Source organism: Corapipo altera, unplaced genomic scaffold (genome assembly GCF_003945725.1).
Source record: "Corapipo altera isolate COAL_440 unplaced genomic scaffold, ASM394572v1 49, whole genome shotgun sequence".
In the NCBI taxonomy this organism is placed as follows: Eukaryota; Metazoa; Chordata; class Aves; order Passeriformes; family Pipridae; genus Corapipo; species Corapipo altera.
The window spans coordinates 15661615-15687674 of NW_020884879.1; the positions used below are offsets into that span (position 1 = coordinate 15661615).

Genomic DNA, 26060 nt, shown 5'->3' on the forward strand with positions numbered 1-26060 from the left:
ATTAGTCTGTTCCTGTGAGGGTATGATGGCACTTTGTGGACTTGTAGTAAATCACCAGAAGTTGTTGCTCCATATTACCACTGGCTGGTTAAGTGCAGGTAGGTGACTTGGGTTTACTACCAACAGCAGCCTGTGGGTGAGCAGGACACCTGCTTTACCTTTTCTTGTACTCACTGCTACCAAACCTTATTTATTTTGGGGTAGAGAGGGAAGGTGGTGGAAATTAATGGAATTTTATATTCTATGGTGAGAGGATTTCACAGTAGGAAGACAGCATGGGCCCCTTCACTGGATGACAGGCAAAGTTCTTTTTTAGTTACTGTGAAGTTGGTTTAGCACCACATGTCGATCATGTCTACTGCTAGGGAGGCACTCAACTTCTCTGGCAATTCTGCTTCCTTCAGCAATGACAACCTCAGAAAATAGTGTTTGTTCAGCAGGTCTCAGTCCATATTTCAGTCAATTACAATGTTGGAATTGACTTCTCTAGGAAGTTAATGTGTTTCCCCTACATGCCTTTATTGGTTTAGTTTAGACTGTTATAGCTTACTCACAAATAAACCCTCCTTCAGGAATGAATCAAAAACTGGCCACAGTTTGGGTTTTCTTTCTTTCAGAGCATGCCAATTTAATTAACTGATTTTGTAGAAATTTATTTGAATTGTCAAAATTATCTATATCCAAAAATAGTAACAAATTTGTTTGAAAAGTAAAGAATTTTGTTTTGCATATAATTTTCAAAGAAAAAGTAAAAAACTATTGAAAGGCTTTTTCAGTATTTCCAAAGTTAACATCTTTCCTTCTACATTCCAGTTTCTCAGACATTTCAAAATATGAATCTTTTTAGAAGTTGAAGGGTCAGGATTTCCTAAAAAAATCAATGGTCTCCATCCCAACAAGCTCTGAATTCCCTTGAAATAAACTCAGAAGCAGCAGCTGCAGATGTGTCACTTCTCTCATTCTTTGGCATCAGTGCCATTAGTTCCTGACAATCCTAGTCTGCTCTCTCTTGTTATTCATGGAACAGAAGCACACATGAGGCATGAAATAGAAAAGATCAGGATAAATGATTCATTTCTAGTCTTTTACAATTCCCTAAGTGCTCTGTTTCTGAGGTATTTGAAAAGATTGTCACTCCTCAGCTCACCCTATGATCATTAAAATGGGGAAGTGATTAAAATGGATGGGTGATGGGCTGCAATTACACTTCCTCCCACTACTTTGCCTCAAATTTTGTCATGGCAGGAAATTCCTGGTGCAATAAGCATTTGAGACTGGAGCAGAAGGAAACATTTATGTCATCTATTCTGATCTCCTATAGCAAAAAAAGAAAATTATACCCAACACCTTTGAACCAAAGAAATTTATTTCTCGGGATAAGAAGTGTAGAAGCCAACATCTCAGGTGGCATGTGCTGACTGAGGACGCACACCTGGTGGCTGCATAAGAGACAAAAACATTTTCAAGCTTTACCCCAAAAACCTGTTAATATGGACAGAATAGTAGGAAATTATCGAAACAATATTCCTCTATGTTGTAATTCAGGGTAGAAAAATCTGAGTTTGCATACAGAAAGAGTGAGAATTGTTACAAACTACATAAACAGACTAAGACATTCTGAAATAAGCAGCCACCATTTCAAGCAGGGCAAGCAGCCCTGTGGGTAGTCTTATGTGCTGCTCAAGAAGAACCAGGAGATGACAAAAGGCAGTCAGTAAAGGTGGAAAGGAAAACCTACTCTTCCCAGGACAACTCAGTGGATGCCAAGGAGAGTACTGCCTTTAATTTCAAGGACTTGGTTCCATACAATGTTTGATCAATTTACATATTATAAATTGGAAACTTAAATTAGGAATAACTCTGTTCAAAAATATGTAGAAATTATGCTCTATTTCTTTTCACACAAGCTCTCTACATGGCAAAATCCAAACCTGACTATCACCAATTCATCTGTAAAGACTGCTTTTAATTTCCTACACTTCTAAGACTTCCCCTACAGGGTACAATACAGCTTTGACTTCCTATTGTCCAACTGAAATCATTCTCTGCCCTTTGAGACATCATTAGTACATCATAAGCATGGTACTGCAAAGAGTTCAGAACAAGAAATGAAATGCCAAGCACATTTGATTAGAAAGTCTCAGCGTCTCTCAGGGAGAAAACACACTACAGTAATTTGGAATAGCCAAAGGCCACAGCAGTTCTTGTGAGTCCACACTTGCTGATAATTTCTATTCTTAGCTCTTCTCCTGGAAGGCCAAAGGAGAGATAAACTTTGCCTTCCCAGAAGCATTCAATGAAGTTGAGAAAAGGAAAGGCAGCCACATGTGGGACAAACCACAAAACCAGGACCTCCAGGCCTGTGCAACCAGCCTGCCCAGCACGGGGCAGCTGCAGAGGCAGAAGTGTGGCAGAAATGAGATGGTCTGAGCCGGAACCCCCTCCCCAGCTGTCCTGGATGGCAGGGTGCAAAGTGCCCCAGTGGTGCCAGGAGAGGAGGGAGAGCCTCGTACCCAGCACCACAATGGGCAGGTTGCTCTCAGCTCTCTTGAAGGGTTTCCCTACTCACTCCTGCAGCAGGTGCAAACAGCACCAGCCTGAACTGTGTGCCACTGCTGGCTGCAAGGGACCTGTCAGGTCCCAGACTGCCACCCAGACACGAGACAAGGCCATTAGCTCCCCCTCGGGACTTTTCCACTGAAGCTGAATTATACACAAAATTCTGAAGGACAGCCAAACTCTTCCTATCAAGCTACAACTGGCTGTTTTTTTCTTCAGGAAAGTATGGATTTGGTGCTAGTAACAGCCACCCAAATAACATTACAGAAACATGCACATATCCACTCTGGTATGTGTGTATGATTCCTACATCTTAATGTTACTATAAATTAATACTGAAGTTTTTTACTTCAAGCATTACAGTTTCCTAGCCTGTGTACTTTGTGAAGAATGACTACATCCCATCAAATGAAAATTAATGCATATTTTGACAGGATAAAGATGTTACAACTCAACATTTGCAAACATTACCTGATGCATAATTCTTGTATGGCTTGACATGTTATTAACAGTACTTTAAACCTTATGTTATTTTTTAATTTAATGATTATGTTTGAAAATAGCCCCTTTCAAATTCAGTCGCAGTAATGTCTTTAAAAGCAAACTTTAAACTTATTTTGCTGCACATACAATTATCCAAATAAGTTGCATAGTTTTAAATAAGTTCAGTTGTGCTTCATAGCAGAACTCACAGTAACTACTCTCTTAAAAATACAATTTGCGGATATGAAGTTGACAATACATTTAAGCATTCTTGTGAGTCTAGACATCAACAATATGAGTTTTCGTCAGTCTTCCACTGACTTCTGCTGTTCATAACACCTCATCTTTACAATGATATTAGATCAGAGCACGGACATCTAATGGACACATCTGAAATAATTACAAACACCATTTTTAAAACTCCATTGTTGGGAGGGGAGGAATAAGAACTTGGTTTGGTTTGAGGTATCCAGCCCTCAGGAACATATTATGGTTGTTTGCATCAAGCTTTGTTGGTTTTATCACGTTACATTTAGATTAAAAATAGAAGGCACAGGTGTTTTACAAGGCGCCGTAATTAAGTCAACCAACAAAATTAAATATTACATTACCAAGCCAGGGGTCTATATCTCAGCAGTGACTTCTTCCAACACATTTTCATTTGAGGAATTTATTGCTTCTGAAAAAGGGCCGGGGTATGTCTGTTCTAAGCAGTTCATTCCTTGTGCCACATTGGTGTCTCCTCGGGAACTAAAGGTAGGGCAGGATCTAGTCCGTGCATAGTTTTGTTGGGGTCCAGCTTGTCCAACCATCTCACTCACAGTGTTCATCAGTGAAGCCCTCCATCTCTGTCTCTGCTGTTGTTCTTCTTTACACTTAATGGAATACCAGGCCAGGAAAATAAAAAGGAATCCCACGAACTTGAGAGCAGCTGCCAACCCAAAGTAGACAAAACGAAAGGAGGTGACATCGTATTCCCAGCAAGATCCTTGTACGCCGCAATCCTGTTGCCAAAGCATGCATGTGGTGTCAATAACAGCCCCAAAATAAATCGGAGTGGGAATGTAAGCTGAAATAAAAATAGCAAGAGAAATAATATGTGTTAGTACATTGTGGAAAACTTCTAAAGGAACTATATGCCTTAGCCAAACAGTGTAGGTCGAAAATTTTTGAGATTTCTACACTGCTGTTCTTACATGAAATGTAAAACATGGAAAACTGGTCAGCCAATCTTCGCACCAACACTACTTTATACACATGAAACCTACCACAAATGGGAGAGAATTTAAACAAAGAAAACAATGCAAAACCTTACAACAGGTACAGCTTCAATCTGCTGTCCCCAGACAGCTCCCGAACTAAGTGCGCCTCAAAGAAAATTCAGTTTTGCTCTTAGGAAGTAAAACATGGGAGAGGGTAAAATACATTATCTCTGTAGCATTACTTGATGAACTTCCACTGCCTGTGAGCTAGGAAAGGTGCTGCTTTTAGATTAAGGAGAAAAAGTACCAAAGACCACAAAATTATTTTCTTACTAAAGATGGATGGAAGTGGTGAGACCACTAAGATTTTCAATTTTCTTTTGAATAGATCTTCCTCAGAAACAGACCTTAACTTCCAAGGCAGTTAAAAATGCAGTCAGTCCACTGAATGTTCCTGCTTTCTCCAGAAATACACCACCTTTAAGACAAGATTGAAATTCCTTCCTCAAACAAAACTTCCAGATGCAGCTATATGGGCTTCTCCTTCTGTTCTCTTAGAATAGTCCTTGCTTGCTCTAGTCATATATTTTATAGTAGCTGAACACCTGGAGTGTTCTTAATAAGGCAGGATTTTAGAAGTTCAAGAGCTTGAAAGAAGCTGCTTTGTTGAATAAAGACTTTTCGCTTTGAAGTACTTGAAATTAAGACATTAAGTAACAAATGCTCCTTATTTTAAAAATTACAAAAACTACTGTTATTGCTAAAAGCAACAAAAATCAGTTTCTAAACAAGAAAAAATTCTAGTAACTATTAATTTTTACGTACAGTTTGAAACTGGAAAAATGTATCTTTTTGGGACAAAAATATTGTTCTAGAAAGTCAGTAACAAAAAAAAAAGAGAAATAACTGCATTTTCAGATACAATGTTTTCAGAAACTATCAATTTTAGGTTCCTAATATAGTAATCAGGCAATTAGTTCCAGATTTATGGAAGTTTAGTATTTTTATACTACCTTTAAGCTGAACATGGTGAGCTTTTATGGAAATGCTGAGCCACTGTAAGACTTACCAAGAGTTCGTAATAAAACAAACTGCATTCCTAGTGCAAAGGGCCGCTCTCCATCTTCCACAGACCTAGCAGGCAAAAAGAAAACTCCATTATAGAAACAGCCACAACAGATAGTCATCATGGTATGATCTGGCTCTACCTCATGTTTTTTTTCTAAGCTATGGAAAATTTTTGTCTAAATTTCTTCTGTTTAGTTTCTACTATTGTTAACTCTTCTTGCTAGGAAAAAATACTGCCAACCCCTCCTGAACCTGCTTAATCAAAATCGCAATCGTGCCTTTTAACCTTTCTTTACATAAGGCCTGAAGAATTTGATCCAAACCCATTAAGGAAATTTAGAGAATCCACCCAAAATGTTTATGGCTTCATATGATAGCTTTCTATTATTTCATATAGCTTTCTATTATTTCATATGTCTTAATTTATTTTTCTTAATCTTTTTGATGTAAATTACAATTAATGGATAACTAAATTTCTGAAAGACGAACTCAGTTTCTGAATTTAACGGATCTCTGTGTAGCTTAAGCACTTTGGAGCTACTTTAGGAAAAGTATCAGAAACATCCAAACAGTCTCCTTAAGCACTGCTCCTTTTCGATAGAAGTAATATAAGATTCTTTCAACTGGTTTCAAAGGAAAAATGTCTAGCTTACAAAAGACTAAATACAAAGTAACAAGATTCCACAGTGCAACTACAATTTTAATAAACCACAAATTATCTGCTGATTTAAAAAATATTTTCAATTCTTAACCTAAAGGTCTAAAATTAAGATAGACAGTTTCTAATGACATTGAAAACATAAGACAAAAACCCACAAAAAGTCTGCAGTCAAAGAGGTGCAGCTGTAAAATCAAGGTTTGAAGTCAAGCAATCGAGAAACTGGGGATACAACTTGGGCGACAAAACTTGGACTGATGTACTAAGCACAATATGTGGTTTGGGACTGTTCATGTGTGTGGGCCACCATTTTTTTACTGAACACTACAAAATCCTGCTGGAGATCTCCCTTATGCACCTCACTATTGTGAGGCTCACTGCAATATTAATGCTCACTGATTGCAGTTTGCCTTTGTGCGACTGCAATGCAACGACAACATTTTTTTATTAGGATTACTTTATAGGTGGAAAACCCAGAGACAGAAGGAATAAAGTCAAAAGTCTCTGAATTATAATGGTGCTGTGCACACAGTAGTTGAGGTAAGGCTGCATGAGCAACTGGAAGTCTGACATGCCCACCCCCAAGCGCCAGGCCTTACTGTCCTAAAAGTGATCTTTGAACCCACTTTGTAGACTTTTTGAAAAGAAACTGAAAGATAAATTCCACAATGTGACATGGCACGTGCCCTCCATGTGTCAGCAGCAGGCTTCTGCATAAACCTTAGCCCCTTGAGCTGAGAAAATGACAGCAAAAGAGTGCTTGTCCTTGCAGGGGATGAGACAAAGATGTCTGCCAGAGGGTTTCTCAGCTGTGCTCACAACTGAGCCTAAGGATAGCAAAGCAAAGTCCTGACCTGCCTCACATTTTCTAAGGTTCCATGACCTATTACAAAGATTTGCCATTATTAGTATTTTATAGAGGACTATTTGTGAGCAGCAGCAGAACATCAGCAGTCTAAGAATATCAAAGTGAAGCTCTTAAAACACAACACTACCAGGAGAAAATCCCACTGGCTTGGGAAGACCATTCTCACAGTAAGAAAAGGCCCAAGACTGGTTTAAAGAAAAGCTCAATTTGAAGACAAATTTTACACAAAAACAGGACAAAAGGTGTCTCTATGTTAGCAATTAATGCAGCTAAACAGCTAGTGATGAGGACCTGACATGTACACCACAAGCATTTCAGGTTTTGTAGGGATTTACTTCAGATCAGCTCTAACCTGGTCCCAGGGACAGCATGCCCATTTGCATCTGGATCATTTTGGATGTGCTTCTGAAGAGCATCTGAAACACTGGAAGAGGCTTCCTAGAGAGGTGGTTGATGCCCAATGCCTGTCAGTATTTGGCCAATGCCCTTATTAACAGGTTTTCATTTCTGCTCAATCCTGGAGTGTCAGCAGTTGGATGATTAGAGAGACTATTTACAAGAGCATGTAGTGACAGGACAAGGGGAAATGGCTTCAAACTGAAAGAGAGTAGGTTTAGATTAGATTAGACTGTGAGGGTGATGGAACAGTTTGCCCAGAGAAGCTGTGGCTGCCCCATCCCTGGAAGTGTTCAAGGCTAGGTTGTATTGGGCTCTGGTCTAGTGAAAGGTGTCCCTGTCCACAACAGGGCAGTTGGAACTGATTATCTTTAAGGTCCCTTCCAACCCAGGCCATTCTGTGATTCTATGATCATTGTAGGTCCCTTCCAACTAACTATTCTATTCTATTCTATTCTACTCTACTCTATTCTATTCTATTCTATCTTCCAGCTCATCTCCATCTGAAAGGAACTTACTTCCTGAACTCTGAGATCTTCAGCTTCAGATCCGAAACCAAACAGACATCTTCAAACCATTCCCTTTGTCCTTCTGTTACCAGCAGAACCAATGCTTATGGGTGTGCTTTGTAAATTCTAGTAAGTAATTTTCCTCTAATTCTTTCTCCTTCTCTTTAAACAGCAGCAATATATATTACACAAATACAAATTTACTTTAGCAGTATAGCACACTACGTTTTCTCAAGCTCGCTTGTCTTTAAAAATCAGGAGAACTTCACTTACAGGTGGCGTATTTTAAATGGACTAAGATGTTATAGGGAATGATTATGTTTATTAAACTAGATGGCAGAGATGGGAAAAGCCAATCCAAAAATCCAAATGCTTTTTTTCAAATTGAAAAATAAATGCCACTGCCTTTTCCTACACTGTATTGTTCTCTATCCTTAAACGACCACAGTGATGACACCACTACTACAGTAGAAGTTCAAAATTCTGGTGAAGGAAAAAAAGGGAAGACTCAAAAACAGGTATGTGGTAGGAATGAACAATTTTAGGAGAGAGAAAAAGATAATTTTAAATAGTAACCTTTTTCATTTGCATTTGAGAATCCAGACCATTGCTCTAAGAAAACTGAAAATTTTTCAGGAGTAATAATTTTCTTATATGATGTGTAACTTGTTTTTAATTTATAACACCTGGAATTCACTGGTGGCTTCTTGTTTCCTAAAATGGGTTATCATGTTATACATTCTAAATACAAGCAAGTTTCACCCTATCCCTGTCAGCCTTATTCTATCTACTTTTTAAGGATACCTGAGCTTGACAGGCACTGGTGAGAGCGGGCATAGCAAAAATACTTCAAAACCATCACTGAGTTCTCACCTGAGTGTCACTATAATTGCTGATGGCTGGGCACATGCTGTTATTAGGGTAACAATGAAGAGAAATATCAGGAACGGGATAAGCGTGTTGCAGGTTCGATCACATTTCCCAGAAACAGCGTAGCCATTCTCATTCAGGTAGGTTTTGACAATCACCAGCCGGAGCTGACTGCGCTGGCCCACTGTTGGTGGAGTGATCACCTGGCGACTCTGGACACAGGCACATTCTGTGTAATTTCTTACCTAGGGAGAGCAGAAAAGAACATTTTCATATGAAAAAACCTATGTAAGAAAGACATGGTATGACAGTCCCGTAGTATTTGTCAATCTTCTGCCTTGAGCACTGTTACACCAAGTACAAGCGAAGTTACCTCTCCAACTAATTTTAAAGTTGATCGGGACTCTCCATGATGAGATTGCTTTCCATTGCTTTATTTAGTCTGACTTTTAAAAAAAAAATCTGGAATATTTTTGGAAAATTCTGCCAAGACAATTTAATCACTTCTGACAGGGAGGCTAGAGAAAAATATTGTTTCTGCTGTACTACAAAAACTGTGAGGAAACACTCTTTAGGCAGCACTGACAATGCTGTATTCTGAAATTTGGCAGGCTGCTGACTTTCATATTCAGGCAGTATCTTCTGCCATCTTAATGGAAAGCTCCCCAGATCTGGCCAAAGAGCAAGAAGCTGCACTTCATGCTTGAAGTCCAGGACTTTCCATCTGGATGTAGGTGTGGGTCTGAACAGCAGCAAAAACACAGAATAAGAGGAAAGCAGAGACTCAAACAGTGAGACTGAAGGATATGATGGATTCCTAAATGGACAAAGAGAATGAAATTAAGAGACTGAATAAAGAAGTAGCATTTCACAGGCAAAGGGGACTGTGATTTGATCAAGGTGAGGAAGAGCTAGATCAGAAATAGTCTTCTTTCACATTTATTCTACTTTTGTTTTCATCTAATCTAATGCAAAGGGGTGTGCAGCAGATCAGAATATTCCAGTGCTAGAGAAGAAATAGTTCAGGACCTATAAGATGTTACAGGAAGGAGCTTTTTGTGTCAATTTTTACATTCATCAAATAGTAGACCACACATGCACAGAAGCTACAAAACCCTCTTAAGTTTGCAAATTTAAGCACTTGGATATCAGGACATATTCAAATCACAGTTGTTTGTCAATTTTAGTGTATACCTTTGTATGCATCCATGCTATGATATAGCCTCACATATCTTCCCATGGGATTTAGCTGAACATCTTAATATATCTATTTATCCAGGATTTTACCTCTCATTTTCAAAATGTGACTCTAGGTATTTTTTTCCTCACACTAAACAAATTCCACTACAAAGACAGAATGATTCATATTTCACATGCATTTTTCTATCCCATTCACTATTATAGCTTAGCTTTTTCAGAAAGTATCATTTATCTTCAAAACAGTTATGAGATGAGGTATTGATGTTGTTATCTCTATTTTGTAGCAAAGTAACTGAAACAGATCAAAAGTTTCACAAACATGGGTGACTAATTTGAGACAACTGGAATCCTTTTTTTCAGAATGTTTTCCATTAAATACAACTAAATATATTCTAAATGTAAATTTTTATGCACTCAAATACAAATTTAGGCACTCAGTGCATCTACAAATGGTACTTCTGGTTACTGCTCATGTTCATCATCCAGAACATGAAGAATTCACCAGTAGCTGCTGAGTTAAAACTTCAGGCCATGAAGCATCTTTTCTTAAATCATAGGAGGAGACAGTATGTTTCAAAATCTGTACTGAAGAGCACATACTCCTAAATTATTTCCCTACTAAATTACTTGGCACCAGTTTGATATCAAGTGAAATGCAGCAAAGATCAAACCTATATCTTAATCCAGGAAAGCACAAATTAGGTTTATGCAGACACTGAAAGTTAACCACAGGCTCACATCACAGGCTTTTCCATATTGGGCCAAAGCAATTTTCTACTAAAAACCAGCAAGATAAACTAAAAAGAAAAAAAAACTTTAAAGGAAACTAATCTGTTCTCAGTGACATCTATATATGAACCTGCTTTTTCAGATCTGACAAAGCTCAGTGGTGGACCTAACATCCTCCTGCTTCACAGGCTGGCTCAGGACTGCAAATCAGGAGACTGATACTTTATAAAGTAAGCTTTCTTGAAAGCACAATCAAGCCCTGAGAAAATCAATGTTTACATTACTTCTTGTCTTTCTTAATTATCGTTTTTAAAGGACAGTTCTGAAACAGAAGAATTTAAGAGTTCCTTTTTTTTATGCAACTAGCATGACCATAATGCTCTGTTGATATTTAAGTCAGATTCGACTTTTCAACTGTTTTCTTGTGCCCAGTCCTCAAAATTGCCAAATTTTCATGGCTTGATTTTACCATCAGGATGTCCTTCTCCAGTCCAGCATAATTGAAATACTGGGCTGTAACAGAAAATGTATTTCAAAGAAAGAAAATGGATTATTAACATCTTTTAAGTTCTGGTTATTTGAGTTTGATGACAGCCCCTTCCTTTAGCCTGGGTGAGGTTTAGAAAAAGGACATGGGAATGGTCAAACTGCTTTACAAGAGCAGAATACATGGGCAGTCTTCACTCAGTTGGACAAATAACAGACCTATCAATACAGTGGTGCAGGTTCAAGAGCTGCTTGTGCAAAATGATGAGGCTGACACAAATACCAATGACATTAAACAGGCCCTAACTAAATTTAAATAGAAGTTTAAAACAATTCCAACAACCTGAAGAGTTAAGTTCTTACTTCAATTCAGAGAGGGAGTAAAAAAAAATCCCCAAACTGCTCTTAAAGATAACACTGAGCTTGAAAGACAGTATGACATGGCCACCCACATTCAGAGAAAGCTGAATTAGATGACACTTACTCAAAGTCCCCTGTCCAAGCCCTGCAGGAACAGCAGAAATGTAGGCCACTGCCCTCAGGGATTCTGGGGTCTGTACTGGAAACACCAGCCCTCTCCACCCGGTGGCACTCTCTCAGTTGGAGGTTTCACTTGTTACAAATGAACTTGTGCCTCAAATTTGTACATAACTGAATGGAACAGGGGTGGGACCATGCAATAGTAGCATTACCAGCCTTTCAGAACATGGGAAGATTCAGAGATGGACAAGTCAGCTGTAGAGCAATGTATCTGAAGCTTAGAGGAGAGCTGCTTGAGCCAAAAACTGAGCAGTCTTTGATCTGCACCAGTCCTGTGGCGTTACTCGCGGGTGTGAAGCACTTACCCCTGTGCTGTGGTTTCCACCACTGATGCAGCCAGCTAGACAAGGATTAAAATATGTTATTCCATCTGATCCACAGACAGGCTCGTACTCATGAATCTTACATCCGCAGTTAACATTACAGCTTCCAGTCAGATTCCTGTGGGCCATGGCAAGAGTGGGACTGAAGAAAAGAAAAAGAACATGCTAGTAAAGCAAGCACAGACATCCAAATCCTCCTGTACAGTAGGAGTAAATATCTTACTCATTAACTCTGGAACTTAGAGTTGATTATCAGAAAAAAACTGCATTAACTCTAGGTTATGTACATAACTTAAACAATATAGAAGAATACTAAAGTCATTGTTGCCATCAACTAAAAACACAATGAAAGATACAATAATAAAGTTTCAAATTTGTATCATATTTGCCTAGGTAATAGCTGTATTTTTCCCCTGGTTTTTTTTCCCTTTAAGAGTTAAGACACCGCTATTTTATATGCCTATCCTATGCTGTTGATTACTAGTGAAAGGCTCAGTGACAAGGTGTAAGCATTCTGTGAACTAATGTGAACTAATAGGCATCTCTTCCCACGTACCAACATCTGTTCAGAAAAATTATTGCTTATATTATTCATATGTACATGTGAAATCTACATGAAGCTCTCAAGATCTGAGAGACTGTTCTGCTTTTACTAAATGCCTGTAAAAGAACCAATGCTCCATTTGCCCTAGACCATTCCCCAAAATCTGGCCAAAGCTCAACTTTCTAGGTGCTCCCCTGAAGGGTTTGGTGATATAGAATGAAGGAAATAAAAGGAATTTCAAAGCTGAAGGAGATGTACACACCAAAGAGCAGGTTCTTCACTATTACTGCTCTAGTGAAATCCTGTAGTTGCAATTCAATAAGCCACATCTAATACTAATTAATATAATCACATCTAGTATTACCTGAAGGCATTGTGCCAGAAGGTACCTGAAGGTATAGGAATAAAGTACTGTCTTTTATCCTTGCTATTTCTGAACATGCTAGTTCAGGTACCAAAAAGAAAATAACTGTTCCACTTCAATATACATACAGACACACCCTGAAACCCAAGTTATTTGCTGCTGTCATTATGCAGTCAAATTACAAGTGAGATTTTTTAAATGGCCCATATTATATTTTAATCTATTTTTACTACACTTTTCACATTCTCTGACTTGTTTCAGGTTGCTAAATTAATTTTAATAAGTGGCAAAGCAAGACTCCGCAGTGTGGTTTATTGCTGGTTCAATTTTCTGCATCTCATTTGTAATTTCACCTTGGTTTAAAATGCTGTCTGCAACACGAATGCATTAAGGCAATGGAAAAGTTACCTGAATTATCCTATTCATACCAATCTATTGCCAGGTGATGGGGTTGGCTGAAGCTAAGGGCCATAGCTCTTATTTCCTAAATCCCTTTCTGTGTAAAGAAATCATGGCTCCTGAATTTGGCACCCACTCTTCACTGCACAAAGTGATTCCAAGCCACTGAAAACTGAAAAGCAGCTGATATCAGCATTTTCAGGTGAAGCTTCTCCTATTACTTAGGACCCCCTCCACTTTATTAGGTTACTTTCTGTCATAGCTGCACTCTAGGATTTTAAGTGCTAAACAGCTGGAGAGAGGGTACCACACAGAAGGTGAGCAATTTTTGTAGCAACCAATTCCCTGACTTCCTAGCAAAAACACACTGTCAGGCAGTTCTTATCTCCTCCACAATAACTGCTAAACACAGTAGTCAATGCTAATAAAGCAGGTATCAGTGGGAAACACACATACATGCTTTATGGATTCAGATATATTTCAAATGTTTCCTTCCCATCTTTGAGTCACAGGAGTTTAAATACCTGCACCAACGTGGCTCCCTAAAACTTCACAAGAGTCTATGCTTAGTCTCAGAGAGCTCTGGCCAAAATAAAAACAGTATCTTATTTCACTTCAGTAGTCCTTGAGAATAGGCATGATACTCACGTCTGAGATTCAAAAGTTAAAAATATGCTTAATGTGGGTTTTGGAAAGAATTCACATTATTTCAAACATGTCCCAAAGCTTTCTTCAGTCCATGCACTCCTCTACATTCTCCACAGTAGTCATAATGTCAGAGACCTAGTTTAGCTCAGAAGACAGGGCCATGCAGTCTGTCATCTGCATGGATTTGTGACTTTCCATAGCTAAAGTCCATAGTAGTTGAACAGGGAAGAAAGGTGGTGCTTTGAGAAGGCAGTTTTGGATAATTTTTTATCTTGTGGGTTTTATTACAGTGGTATCAGAACCCTTCAGTGTGTTATTACATTAGTTTGAAAGATTAAATACTTCATGTGTTACCTTTCACCAGTGTTTCAGAGACTGCAAGATGCTGCAGCTCATGGTTACAATCCCTGGTCTCAATCCACAGAGGGGTACAGCTTCTGGATCCACTCCCACAAGGCTGGATTTGCCCAGCTCTGTGTCACAAGGCTGTCCCTCCTTCATCTTCCTGCCCAATACTTTTAAACTAGTTGACAGTCTTTTCACAAATGAAGCGTCTGTCCACTGCATCATTTATCCAGCAGTTCACTGATTAGATATAAAAACCCAGTTCTAAAGAATACTGAAGCAATCCATGCAAGACTGAATGCAATAAAGAGGAGAAGTTGCAGGAGTGAAATTTAAAGGTCTTTTCCAGAAATTAGAATGTATGTATGAAAATTCCTAACTCCAGAAGAAGACTCTGCCCTTTGTCTTCTCACACCTGAGTGGTAAGCAGAGCTGCAGGCTCCATTATATTTCTGCCTGCGGTGCATGTGAAGTCCGGTCCAGAAGATCTGAGTTTCTGCGAATAAAAGCCAGTATGATCCCTGCAGAATCTGCAAAACCAGATAGAGCTAAGTACTGAGTTCTGTTGGGGCATGAGTATTTGCACATGCACCATAAGCTAAAATATTGCCTTGGAAAATTACACTGGTATGCACAACCACTCCACACCAGGCATCACACTGTAATATTGAATTAACTGCTCTCAGTACTGCTCAATGGCCATTGCTGTTTAAAACTAGCTCAAGTACCTCTACTCTAAGCAGATCAGTAGATATCAAGGGAATTTCAGCACCTCCTCACCCAGGCAGGAGCTGAACAGGAATCTGGATCCTCAAGATCCTGTACACATGCTCACAGCTTGTCATGGCTGCAGAGCCTCACAAGGGCTGCTGTTATCTCGTCTTAGCATCTGTGATGCATGAGCAAGACCACTGTGAAGATAAACAGCTAACATCAGATTTACTGCATTCCAGCTACCCCATGGACCACAGGGGATGTTCTTCTGTCCCATCTTCTACACCTGACTAGACCAGGCTCAGCTCGGGAGCCACTCTTCGCACAGCAATTGTCATCATGTTGTCTGTCATCTCACCTCCTGTCAGCAGTGACACTAAGTAGTACAACTGCTGCTTAGAGCATTCCACTTGACCGGTTTTCTTGTATTTACATACCACTATTTGCTTTTGCTGAATATACTTGTCTTTCCAGCTGTGCACTTTTGCAGTCAATTAAATATTACTATGTAGTTTTTAAATATTTATTGATTGTCTACTGAGCACACAAACCAAGTTCACAAATTTAACTCCTGGAGCTACATTACACTTTATGGTCTACTTGGATGTTAACCAACTAGAGTCTTTCTTGTGCCACAAACAAATAAGGCACACTTTTAGCAACAAATTGCAGTTCGAGCAGGAAATTAAATATCCAAGACTAATATTGGTTATGTTGCCTTCTCAGCTATCAGCTGAAACTTGTCTTATTATATCACACTGGATTTCAGTAAGCAATATGCAGCAACACGTCATGTAGCAACAGAGAAGACTTTTCCAGTAATCTCTCAACAGAAATTTTTCTCCGACGGAAAACACCAAATCATCAAAACATTCCTCAGGAACATATGGATTTCAGCAGCACAGTGACAGAAGTTTTTCACACCAACAGGAGAGGCAGCATTTTTGGAGTTTTACAAGATCCTAGTCTGCTTTCTGAGCTGGATGTCCCGGATGCCTGAATATTTGAGGTAAGAAAGGACTCCATGACCTGCCTGCGAGACCCTAGTGCCCACATCCCTGCTGACAACAGGGCTTTACCACACTGCACAGGGACAGGTCCAGGGACAGGCCAGACTGCCGGGAAAGGCACAGCTCGGATTTCCCTCTCCAACCTATCCCAACCTGTGGGGCACATTCTTCTGACCTCTCATCCCTCCATCACCTAAAACCCTTCCAGCAGCAGATGAGTTGGGTTGTTCCACAGTCAGGAGAGCCATTCCCCGTCTTGGTCTGCTTACGTTGCTAACTCGATTCAGCTGCGTTGCTGAGAATTAACATGACACAGAGGTTAGGAAATCAACTTTAAAAAAAAAGAGATGAATGAAATCAGGCATGCAAGAAATGAGAAGCATGAAACTGAGAACTGAAGTGAGACCACTGTGATAATTTAATCTCAGGGGCATTTTTTTGTTTGGCCCAGAAGAAGACTTAAGTTTACAGATATGCAAAGCAAATACGCTCAAATTAATAACAAGCTACTACATGCTGTGTCTCTCCAGCTTTCACCACCTTTTATACTTCAGCATATCACTGTAAGGTTTATGTGGGGGATTTCTTTTTGTTGTTTAGAGCAAATGTCTAACACAAAGAGGCTTGGTTTTTTGCATGCTTTCAAGAACGTGTAATACAGAAAATCATATATTAACTGCATTTCCAAAAGTTCATTATCAGACAGTTGTAAGAGGTTCATGATTTCATCTTTTTACCTTCTCTATTCACTCACTGTTCACTCCTCTTTCAATGATGGGAAACTCTCTACTAACACATATCTACGTAACTCCATTTTCATCATATAGGATCTACCATATAGTACATATTATAACACATTTCTTGATCACTTCTTTCAGGAAGGGATCGGTTTTTTTCTTGAACGTATGTATTTTTCCAGAAGTAAGCTGAACCAAAGTACTCTACTAATCCTGCCTTCTGACACTGGGAGGCTGCCTACTCTCCACAAAGGAAAACAGAGCATTGATCCCTGAATTACTGCACAGCACATCACAGATTTACCTGCATCAGTCATAAAGATCAGGCTCTTATGGAAATTGCACCAAAGCTACTAAGTCCTGCTCATGAGCTGATCTGTGGGAAAAGCATTCTAGTTTCAATGCACCAACTGCTGCAGACACACAAAGGATGTCTGAGAAACAGCCACTTTGCTTGTTTCAGTGGGTGCAGATGCTGACAACTTGCAACACTGCTGCACCTGAGCTGCCAAGGACAGTTATTATGCACGAGCACACTGACAGAAACCAGCCCCAAACAGAAGCATTTCCTGAACTATTCTTTCAATTACAAGCAATGATGCCACTCCTTTCATTAATAAGATTGAACTGCAAGTTTGCTAAATGTGTGCTGGAACAAAACCCAGAATCCCATCTGACAAATTGCACTTATTCACTTCTCAAGGAGACTGTTCTGTGTCTCCATGACACAATGCTAGTAAAGCTAATAAAGAGAAGACCTTTATTAGACATGACTAACAATGAAAGGGATTCTAGTTTCTAACATTTTTTTCTAAATCCTAGTCTTCTCTCCAATTATTACTCTGTGGAAGGCTTGTGGTATAAGAGTGAAGTGAGAAAAGCGAAAATATAAGGTGAGACTTATTTTTGAGCTGTGGTGTTTTTAGAGCTGTGATCTGTTATTTCACATACTCAGACTTGGACTGAAACCTCATTGTGCTGGCAGTCATTGCACATATATCAGGGTAAAAAAAAGGTGGACCCTCTTCCCATGAGGCTACAATCTAAATGAAAAGAAGTTTAAAAAAAAAGCAAACCAAGCATGTCTGACTATATTTTGGTAACATCCAAACAAAGAATTGGCTTGCACATGGTTTTATTCATGTTTATTTAGATCACTGTAGTAACCTACAGGACCAAGAAAATACAAAGGAAAGGAGATCACCACATAATTTCTATAATATTAACATTGGGCTATACGATAAAAAGGATTATGTTAATTTGATAGCAATACTTTTAGTTTGGTATTGAAGGACATTCTGGATGGTAGAGATCTGCAGTCTCCTTGTTGGCAAGCAGCTGGAATTGAAGCAATGATGCAATTTTTGTGTAGCTGTAAAACAAGGGACCCTCTGACTATGTTAGCTGGAATCTTTCTTTGTGTTATTGTTCTGATCCAATTAGTCACTGCCTTCAAGTTAAGGGAACCCACTGGCTGATTGGACTGAAATAGATACAAAAATTCAAACTGGTGGTACTAGAAGAAGAATACAATTTCTTTTATAGGAAATGCCTCAGTAAGTCAATCGCATGCTGTAACTACACCTTAATTGCACCAAAACAATAGAAAGCAATCAAAAAGTGTCTGTTTTGATTCATTACATATCAGAAATGTGAGAGATGGAACTGTACTAATCCAGGAGTCTGTCACTATGAGTAAGCTCCCCATGGAGCTTGTTTTAGCTGCCTTATACCATAAAAGATGGTATACCAAAGTAGCTGATCTCTGCTATTTCCCCTTTATTCAGCTCTGATGAGGCCACACCTGCAGTGCTGAGTCCAGTTCTGGCTCCCCAGTAAAAGAGAGATATGGATATACTGGAGAGAGACCAATGAATATCCACTAAGATGATGAAAGGACTGAAGCACCTCTCTTCTGAGGACAAGCTGAGACTGTGCAGCCTAGAGAAGGCTCAGGGGGATTTCATCAACGCCCATAAATAGCTGAAGGGAGGGTACAAAGAGGACAGAGCCAGGCTCTTTTCAGTGGTGCCCAGTACCAGGACCAGAGGTAATGGTCACAAACTGAAATACAGAAGGTTCCCTATGAACACCAGGAAACACTCCCTCACTGTGAAAGTGCCAGTGCTGACCAGGCAGGCTGCGGAGCTTCCCTCCTTGGAGCTATTCAAAAACCGTCTGGACAAGGAGGCAATTCACTGACTCAGGACTTCCCATCTGGATACTGGTTATGGTGCAAGAGAAGGGATGCCATATTATGGTTTGACATAAGGCTCCTTACACTGCGTTCAAATATCAAACATGCCCTCAGAGACAAGGCTGGGGCATGGAACACTGGATTCTAAAATGCTGAGATGTATAATACAGAGGTGCCCTTGATCTTCCTGATAACAGAAATGCTGATGACACACCAACAAAAGCAAAACTGCTTGTGCCCAACATAAAACAGCAGAAAATCCTTTCTAATGTATTCTAATCTGTGCATGCCTCCAGGTCTCATCCACTTCCTCACAGCTGGTACAGTTGGAAAAATACTGAGTTATGAAACATACTGAATTATGAAATGTCATTGCCTACTTTACTGAGTACTGGTATGCACATACTTCTGTGTTAACTGCAACCCAGCTTATCCTTCTCCTCTGTATTGGTTTATGGCTCAGTTCATCAGATTAAAACCCCCTACTTTTTAAATGTATAAGAAATCAACAATAGAAAGAAACACATCTGTCCAGAGGTTATCCTGCAGGGTATGTCTGCACTGCCAAATGCTGCTGAGTTCTCTGGGTTGCTACCAGTGCAGGTAGTTCACACATCAGACCCGGCATTGCCATGTTACGGTAGAGCATCGTGCAGTACTTAGTTTATTCCAAACTAAGTAGCTGTACTGCTTTTTCTATCTGACCTAGCCTGTTGAGCTGGCTTTGAGGTCTGTATACTGCACTACATTGGAATCACAGAATGAAGCATGAGTTTTATTAAACCTCAAAATGAAAGCATATTTTTTTATTACATGAACAGTAACATTCTTTGATGTCTGAGTTAAGTTGCCAACTAAGTAAATGATTTGAAGCTATCAAATTATTGACCATGAGGATTAAGAGAATGTTTATCATGTCAGATATTCAAGATTAATTTGTGTAGTGCTGCCTTTTTACTATCATTTTGATAATAAATCTGGATTTGACCTCCATGTTAAAAAAAATCTGGCTGAAACTCCTGAACAATGCTTTATAACATGCTGATAATTCTCAATTTCTGATGACATCACAGTCTAATTATATTGATTTTTATACTCATTTCAAAGAGTTTATATACATCAACACGTGTGAGAATTTTGCCATTACCATTTCTCACCTCTTTTCTCAGTAAGAACAATTAGATGAAGGTAAAGAAGTAATGCTACTGCATATTTTCATACCACCTGTGAATGGATGCCTATTTCAATTCATGTTATGTATTTATTGCAAGTGTTATTACTTGCTGACAAAAAAATATTAGATACTCTTACAATTCCAGCATAACGGCTATGTGTTACACAGCAATAGTATGCTGTGTCTTCAGTTTAGAAATAGATTTTGAATCAAATAGGACTTTTTCCCCCAACAGAAAGATAAAGTTTTCTCATTAGCCAGGCAGGGACATTCTGACTTGCCACACAGATCAACTAATTGTTATCTGGAATTTATATTTTCATTCCTAATAATTTTCAGTTTTTCATCTACACCCACAGGCTGTCACAAACATTAACAGCAGGTGGACACTCAAAGCAATCCACCTGCTTCCTTCCCATCCCTATTCTCTCCTTCAGCCCACTATGCAGATGAGGATATATCACCATGCTACTCCCTTCTACAGACAGCCCCTCATCATCAAGCTTTAACTCTACATACTAAGAATACAAAGGAGTAAACCAGCTTTCTATGACCTCATGATTTTCAGTTCCTGGTTTTCTTTGCCCTAAGATTAAGGTTTGACAGCAACGTAGTAACACCCAGAAACAATCCATGCAAAACATTCTCAGTGTAAACAGTGTCTATTTTCTTCCTCCCTTGATTCCCACTTTGATTCTTTGTTTTTCACTTCCTAGATCATGGCAACACCATATTTTTTCCCCATTTGATCATCTCTTTTCCTGCTCCACACTTCTACACTCTCTTCAGAATGTTAAGAGTCCAGAGCTGAGCCTTAAAAAGAAGGTACACAAATGGATCTGATGCCCAGTGTACCTGGTCACAAATAAAAGGCAGATGCATCTCAGATGTAAAAGGAAAGAGAAACATTGGTTCAGATAGGTTCACACTCCTCAAACACTAACTCTGTTCTTGTTTTTAACCTATACGAAGAAGGCAATTTTGGGGAAAATTTAATGTACAAAATAAGAAAAAATAAAAGCTCATTATAGGGTTTCCAAGGAATCACCTCTGAGTGAAACTCTCAGAACTTTTAGCACACTATCTTCCCTCCAAATACCCCTTATTTTTTTTAAAATACCCTTCCATGCATTTCCTAATGTTACAACCTAAATTCCTCACTCCCAAGTCTTTCCTACATCCACATCTTTTTTCTCATTACAGCCTTCTTCACTTTCAATGTAACTTTAGGAGACATGATCTGGTCACTGTCTTGATGATGACCCAGTAAGAACTGGAGTAAGAACTGGAGGGCATTCATACAACTAGTAAGTGCACCAATAATGTTGATAGCACATCCATTGAGGTTCATCCTCTCAAACAGGGATTGTAGACCTAATACGCCATTATGGTGATAATAAATAAACCCATTCAGAAATAATTTTTATAATCCCTTTAGTATTCTCACAATTTTCATGATAAGAAAATATTTTGAAACATCAACTAAATTCTAAGTAATCTAGAGAGGATCCTATTCTTATTTTTCTGCAACAATCACTGAAGTTCACTCTAATGCATTTCCCCACTCCTCAAAAGGGTGGGTTACCATGTAACCTTCATTATAAAGCAGATGTAAAAAATAAGTGCCACACAGTAACAGCATGTGTTTATATCACAATACTCACTGAATTCTCATTTGAACATGCAGCTTCTTCAGTACATCAACTATCAGCATTTTTTACATTTCTAGATCAGGCTTATTGGAAAAAGCTGGGTTTGCCACAGATACTTACCCAGTTGTGTAAGGTATATTTATTCCCCCTAAATTAATGCTTTCACATCCAACAATGAAGAGCGTTGAAAAGCACAGCAGAGATACACCACTGCAGATCATAGCCAACTTTGCAGACTCTCTTGCACCAAGTTTAAGTTTTTTTATAATGTAGCCACCTAGGACAATACCAACACCAGCACTTGGGACAATAATCACACCTGCCGGGAAAAAATTCAAACAACATTAAAACAGGACCTACAGAAATGGTATAAAACATAAATATTGGTTTCATGCCCTAATTAGATGACTGCTCCATTGTCTGATTCTCTGCTAGCAAACTGAGTCAGACTTTTCAAACCTTTGGAGTGTTGTCAAAGAACCTATAAAAGCCTCCTTATGATATTAGCAGCAGCCGAAGCACTATAAGAGAACTATTGTACTTCCAAGCAGAAACATTGCTTTGTATTTATTTTAGAATGGGGAGAAGGACTACATATTAGTCCAGTTTAACTCCTAAAAATTTGAAGAAATCCAGACTTGGACATGAATTTTCCTCTTCCTACTCTCACGATTAATTCCAGCGAAGCACAAGTGCTAACCTCAGGCAGGACCCCAGAAGCCTGCCCACCCTGGAGTGCACATGTGAGCCTGGCTGCAAATTCTGCCTTCTGGATACTTTGAACAGCACAAGAGGAAATGGCCTCAAGCTGCACCACGAAGGTTCAGCTTGGACATCAGGAAGAATTTCTTCACTGAAAAGGGGGTTAAGTATTAGATCAGGCTGCCCAGGGGGGTGGTGGAGTCCCCATCCCTGGTTCAAGACATGAGCAGATGCGGCACTTAGTGCTCTGGTTTATTGACGTGGTGGTGTTCAGCCAACAGTTGGACTTCATGATCTTGGAGGTCTTTTCCAACTTTAATGATTCTGTGATTCTACGATTCCTACATCAGCACTCCAATTCATCTCAGCACAGACACGTGGAGTGTAAACTGATCAAACACAATTAAAGAAATTAAGATACTAGAATTAGGGTAAGTTTAGGACACAAAAGACACACCTATGAAATTTCTGCTGCTCTACTGCTGCAGTTATAAGGTGGCAGTTCAGCAACACAAACACATCCCTGGGTTGTCCTCACTTGTCGGGTCCTGAGGTCATGTTAAGTCAGCAAATGTCTTGCACTTTTCTTCCCTCAGCTTTGGCTTCTCACTGACATTTGAGAAGGTCTTTAAATTAAGGCTTTGCTAATAAAGACGCATTCCACATAAACATGGAATTTGAACTACTTTTGGCAGCTGCATCTACAGAGAAGCTAAACTTTATGATCCAAATTCTTAGAAATGTTGGTCTTTTTAAAGAATCCAGTAAGATTATCGCTTACAAATACCTTTAATATTACTGCAAAGCATACTTATTCTCTGTTAATTCTTCTAAAGGTCAATGGGACACTACATTTATAAAAATGTTGAGATTGTAAAAATAAGAATAACAGGTAAAAATAGCTGGCACCTTATTTATATTGCCACCATCAATGGCATTATAATAAAATATCATTTCATGAGGAAGATTCTAAACAATAACCTTTCACAGAATCAAAAACATCTCTCTCATAAGAGCAGAAATTAAATGTATAAGCTGCACAAGTTCAAGACGAAGTCTGGCACATGGTATTTTTGATGACGATTAATGTCAGGTTTGTTTAAAAACAGAAAGAAATTGAGACTTAAATAAAGAATTGCTGCTTAAGAGACAAAAAATTACCAGTAAAACCTTTAGATGAAGACATTCAGGAAGCACATGTACTCAGCCAGTAATGAATGTATTAAGTATAGATGTATAATGTAAATAACATGTAAATTCTCCTTTTGTTAATCAGAAAACTTTTAAACTTGACATGTCTTTTACTATATTACCCAGTAGCAATCTAATACAAAATCTCTAAGTATCCCTTTCCCTTTTATCCTACAAAAAATATTTATAAAATTAACAAATACTGACTTTAATACTACATTTAGGAGTTGAGATTGTGTAAGCAGTGCTCACTTGTTCATGTTGTACATCCAGCCTGAGATACTTCTTCTTCTCATTCATTATAATACTCTTTATCAAGTGATTTATAACAGGGAAAACAACAGACATTAATAACTTCACACCCTGGAGAGGGTGACACCAGTTTTACCTCTTTTAATATACTGGCTGTTGAATATTTTCTCTGGCAAGAATGTTTCCAGTTTATACTGAGAATGAAGCAAGTTGTGGAGTAGCAATCCTATCAAGACTCATTACAGTAAAACTCCTGTGAGTGTGTAGCTACTCAAAGCTTCAGAGAGCATCACCATCCCATCAATCAATGTTTCTTCCTTATACACATAACACAAGGATTTCACACCCTGAAGAAAATCTCATCCCAGAGAGCTCTCAAACAGAAAGCACCATATGGTGCTTCTCTGACTTTTCCCCTCCACACTCCAGAAAGATTCCTTGCATTTCTTCCAGCCACTGCAGGTGACAAGTGATTCCCACTTGAAGTCTATGTGGCTTCCCTCTTTCTTCTGCTACTTTTTATCTTTTTCTTGACTGGTGCCCCTGGGCAGCTTCATCCCTGTCCCCACAACTCACTCCACTCCATTACTTCTTCTCACGCACAGTATCTGAAAGTATGGGGGAGCAAAGAACTACCCAACCTACCAATTAGCAGCTATCCTATATGGTAAGCACTATGGAGAAGTTAAAAAGATGCTTACAAAGACAAATGTCTTTGATGCAGCCAGAAGAGGAGGAACCTCATCTGCATGACACAGGCCCTGATTCTGCACAACATTTTGGCCTCTTTTCCTAGGAAAGTTGCAATCTCATCCACTCACAGAGCAGCATAAAGCTTAAAAATTTGTGGTTTGTAGCTCTGTTAAAAGTTGGACATGGCTGTACACTGCTGTGGCAGCAGGGGAAGCCCCACACCTGCAAAATAGGGGTCTCTGAAACGACAGGTGTGAGAGCATTTAGGGAGCTCTCCTAACTAGACCAGATTGTTGTGCACGCAGTGTCAATAAGTAAATAAGGAGAAAACCAACAGCCTGGAGGGGAGAGATAACTGAAGGATAGGACAGATAAACAACTTGTCACTGGGGGGAATAAAAAAAGATAAGGATATGTTAAAGATCAAAGAAAAACGAAAATTCACAGAAAATAAGAACAGCTTTAAGAGATCTTTTAAGGCACACAAATTGCAGCAATGTCTATGGGTTTTCTAGCTTGTTTTTGTTGAGGTTTTTTCCCCTTGGAGAACATTAATAGATGATAAAATGTCTGTCTGGGCTTATGCAAAAACATCAGCCCTTGACAATATAAATGGGTTCACTTTTTACTAAACACACATAGCAAGCATCAAAAAATAGCCTGAATATCTAACCAAATGCAGAAAGCTGGATCCTATCGCCTGTTCTAACAAACACATTTTTGGTTCATTCCTACATTGATTCATTCCATTAGTCAAAGCTAACCCTTGCAAGATTACACTACGTGGCAAAGCCTTACCAGTGTAGATGCTGGCATTGGAAGCTGGGATGCCAAACTGTGACTCGATGAACTTGGGAATGAAGGTAATAAAAGCTGTGACAATGGCACTCTCAGCTGTGTATGACAAACTCACAAAAAGGAATGTCATGTTGCTTAAGATCCTGACAGCTGCTCTTGGAAGCTCTATAAAATGACAAAAATGACGAATGTTATAAACAATGAATGAGAAACAAAAGCAAACTGAAACAAGACCAATTGATTTTCCTGGAGACAGACTGGCAATAATGGCTTGCTAGCATCTGGTTACATTTGCTAAGCAGAGGGGGAGAGTGCATACTTGGGAGGGCAGCCCTCACTGTCTGCTCTTACCCTATCTCGCTGCACTGCCCCAGGGCTGCAGTCCCACTTTGCACAAACACAACTGAGGTCTGTTTTAACAAAACCATCTCAAGAAACAGGGCTTACATAGTAACACTATAATGGAAAGAAAAACAGCAATAAAATGTAGTGATTTGGGAATTATTCTTATGTCTTATTTTGATATTTTCTATGAGTTAACACATATCACATTGCTGAACTGACAGTACCGTGTTTTGTACTCCACAGGAGGAAAACAGATCATATACTCCCCCCTGAACCCTCTGCTTCAAAGACCATGCTCGGAAACCTGGGGTAATAAAACTCTCATTTGAAAAAGAACCAAAATATTTTAGCTAAATATTTTTCTACATGATTTAAAAGCATTTACGAAGATGCAGACAAAGCAT

At 39.0% G+C, this 26060-nt stretch overlaps 1 protein-coding gene across 1 annotated transcript in view; it reads right to left on the reverse strand.

Moving 5' to 3' along the window:
• Positions 1-394: 394 nt before the first annotated feature.
• SLCO5A1 (solute carrier organic anion transporter family member 5A1) overlaps positions 395-26060 on the reverse strand; it is a 72721-nt gene continuing 47055 nt past the window's right edge. The window contains exons 5-10 of the mRNA XM_027638916.1: positions 25312-25476; positions 21796-21994; positions 11874-12033; positions 8617-8858; positions 5314-5378; positions 395-4111 (exon numbers count right to left, since the gene is read on the reverse strand). Coding sequence (XP_027494717.1) covers positions 3666-4111; positions 5314-5378; positions 8617-8858; positions 11874-12033; positions 21796-21994; positions 25312-25476 — 1277 coding nt within the window. The 3' untranslated portion in view covers positions 395-3665. The remainder of the gene's footprint in view (positions 4112-5313; positions 5379-8616; positions 8859-11873; positions 12034-21795; positions 21995-25311; positions 25477-26060) is intronic.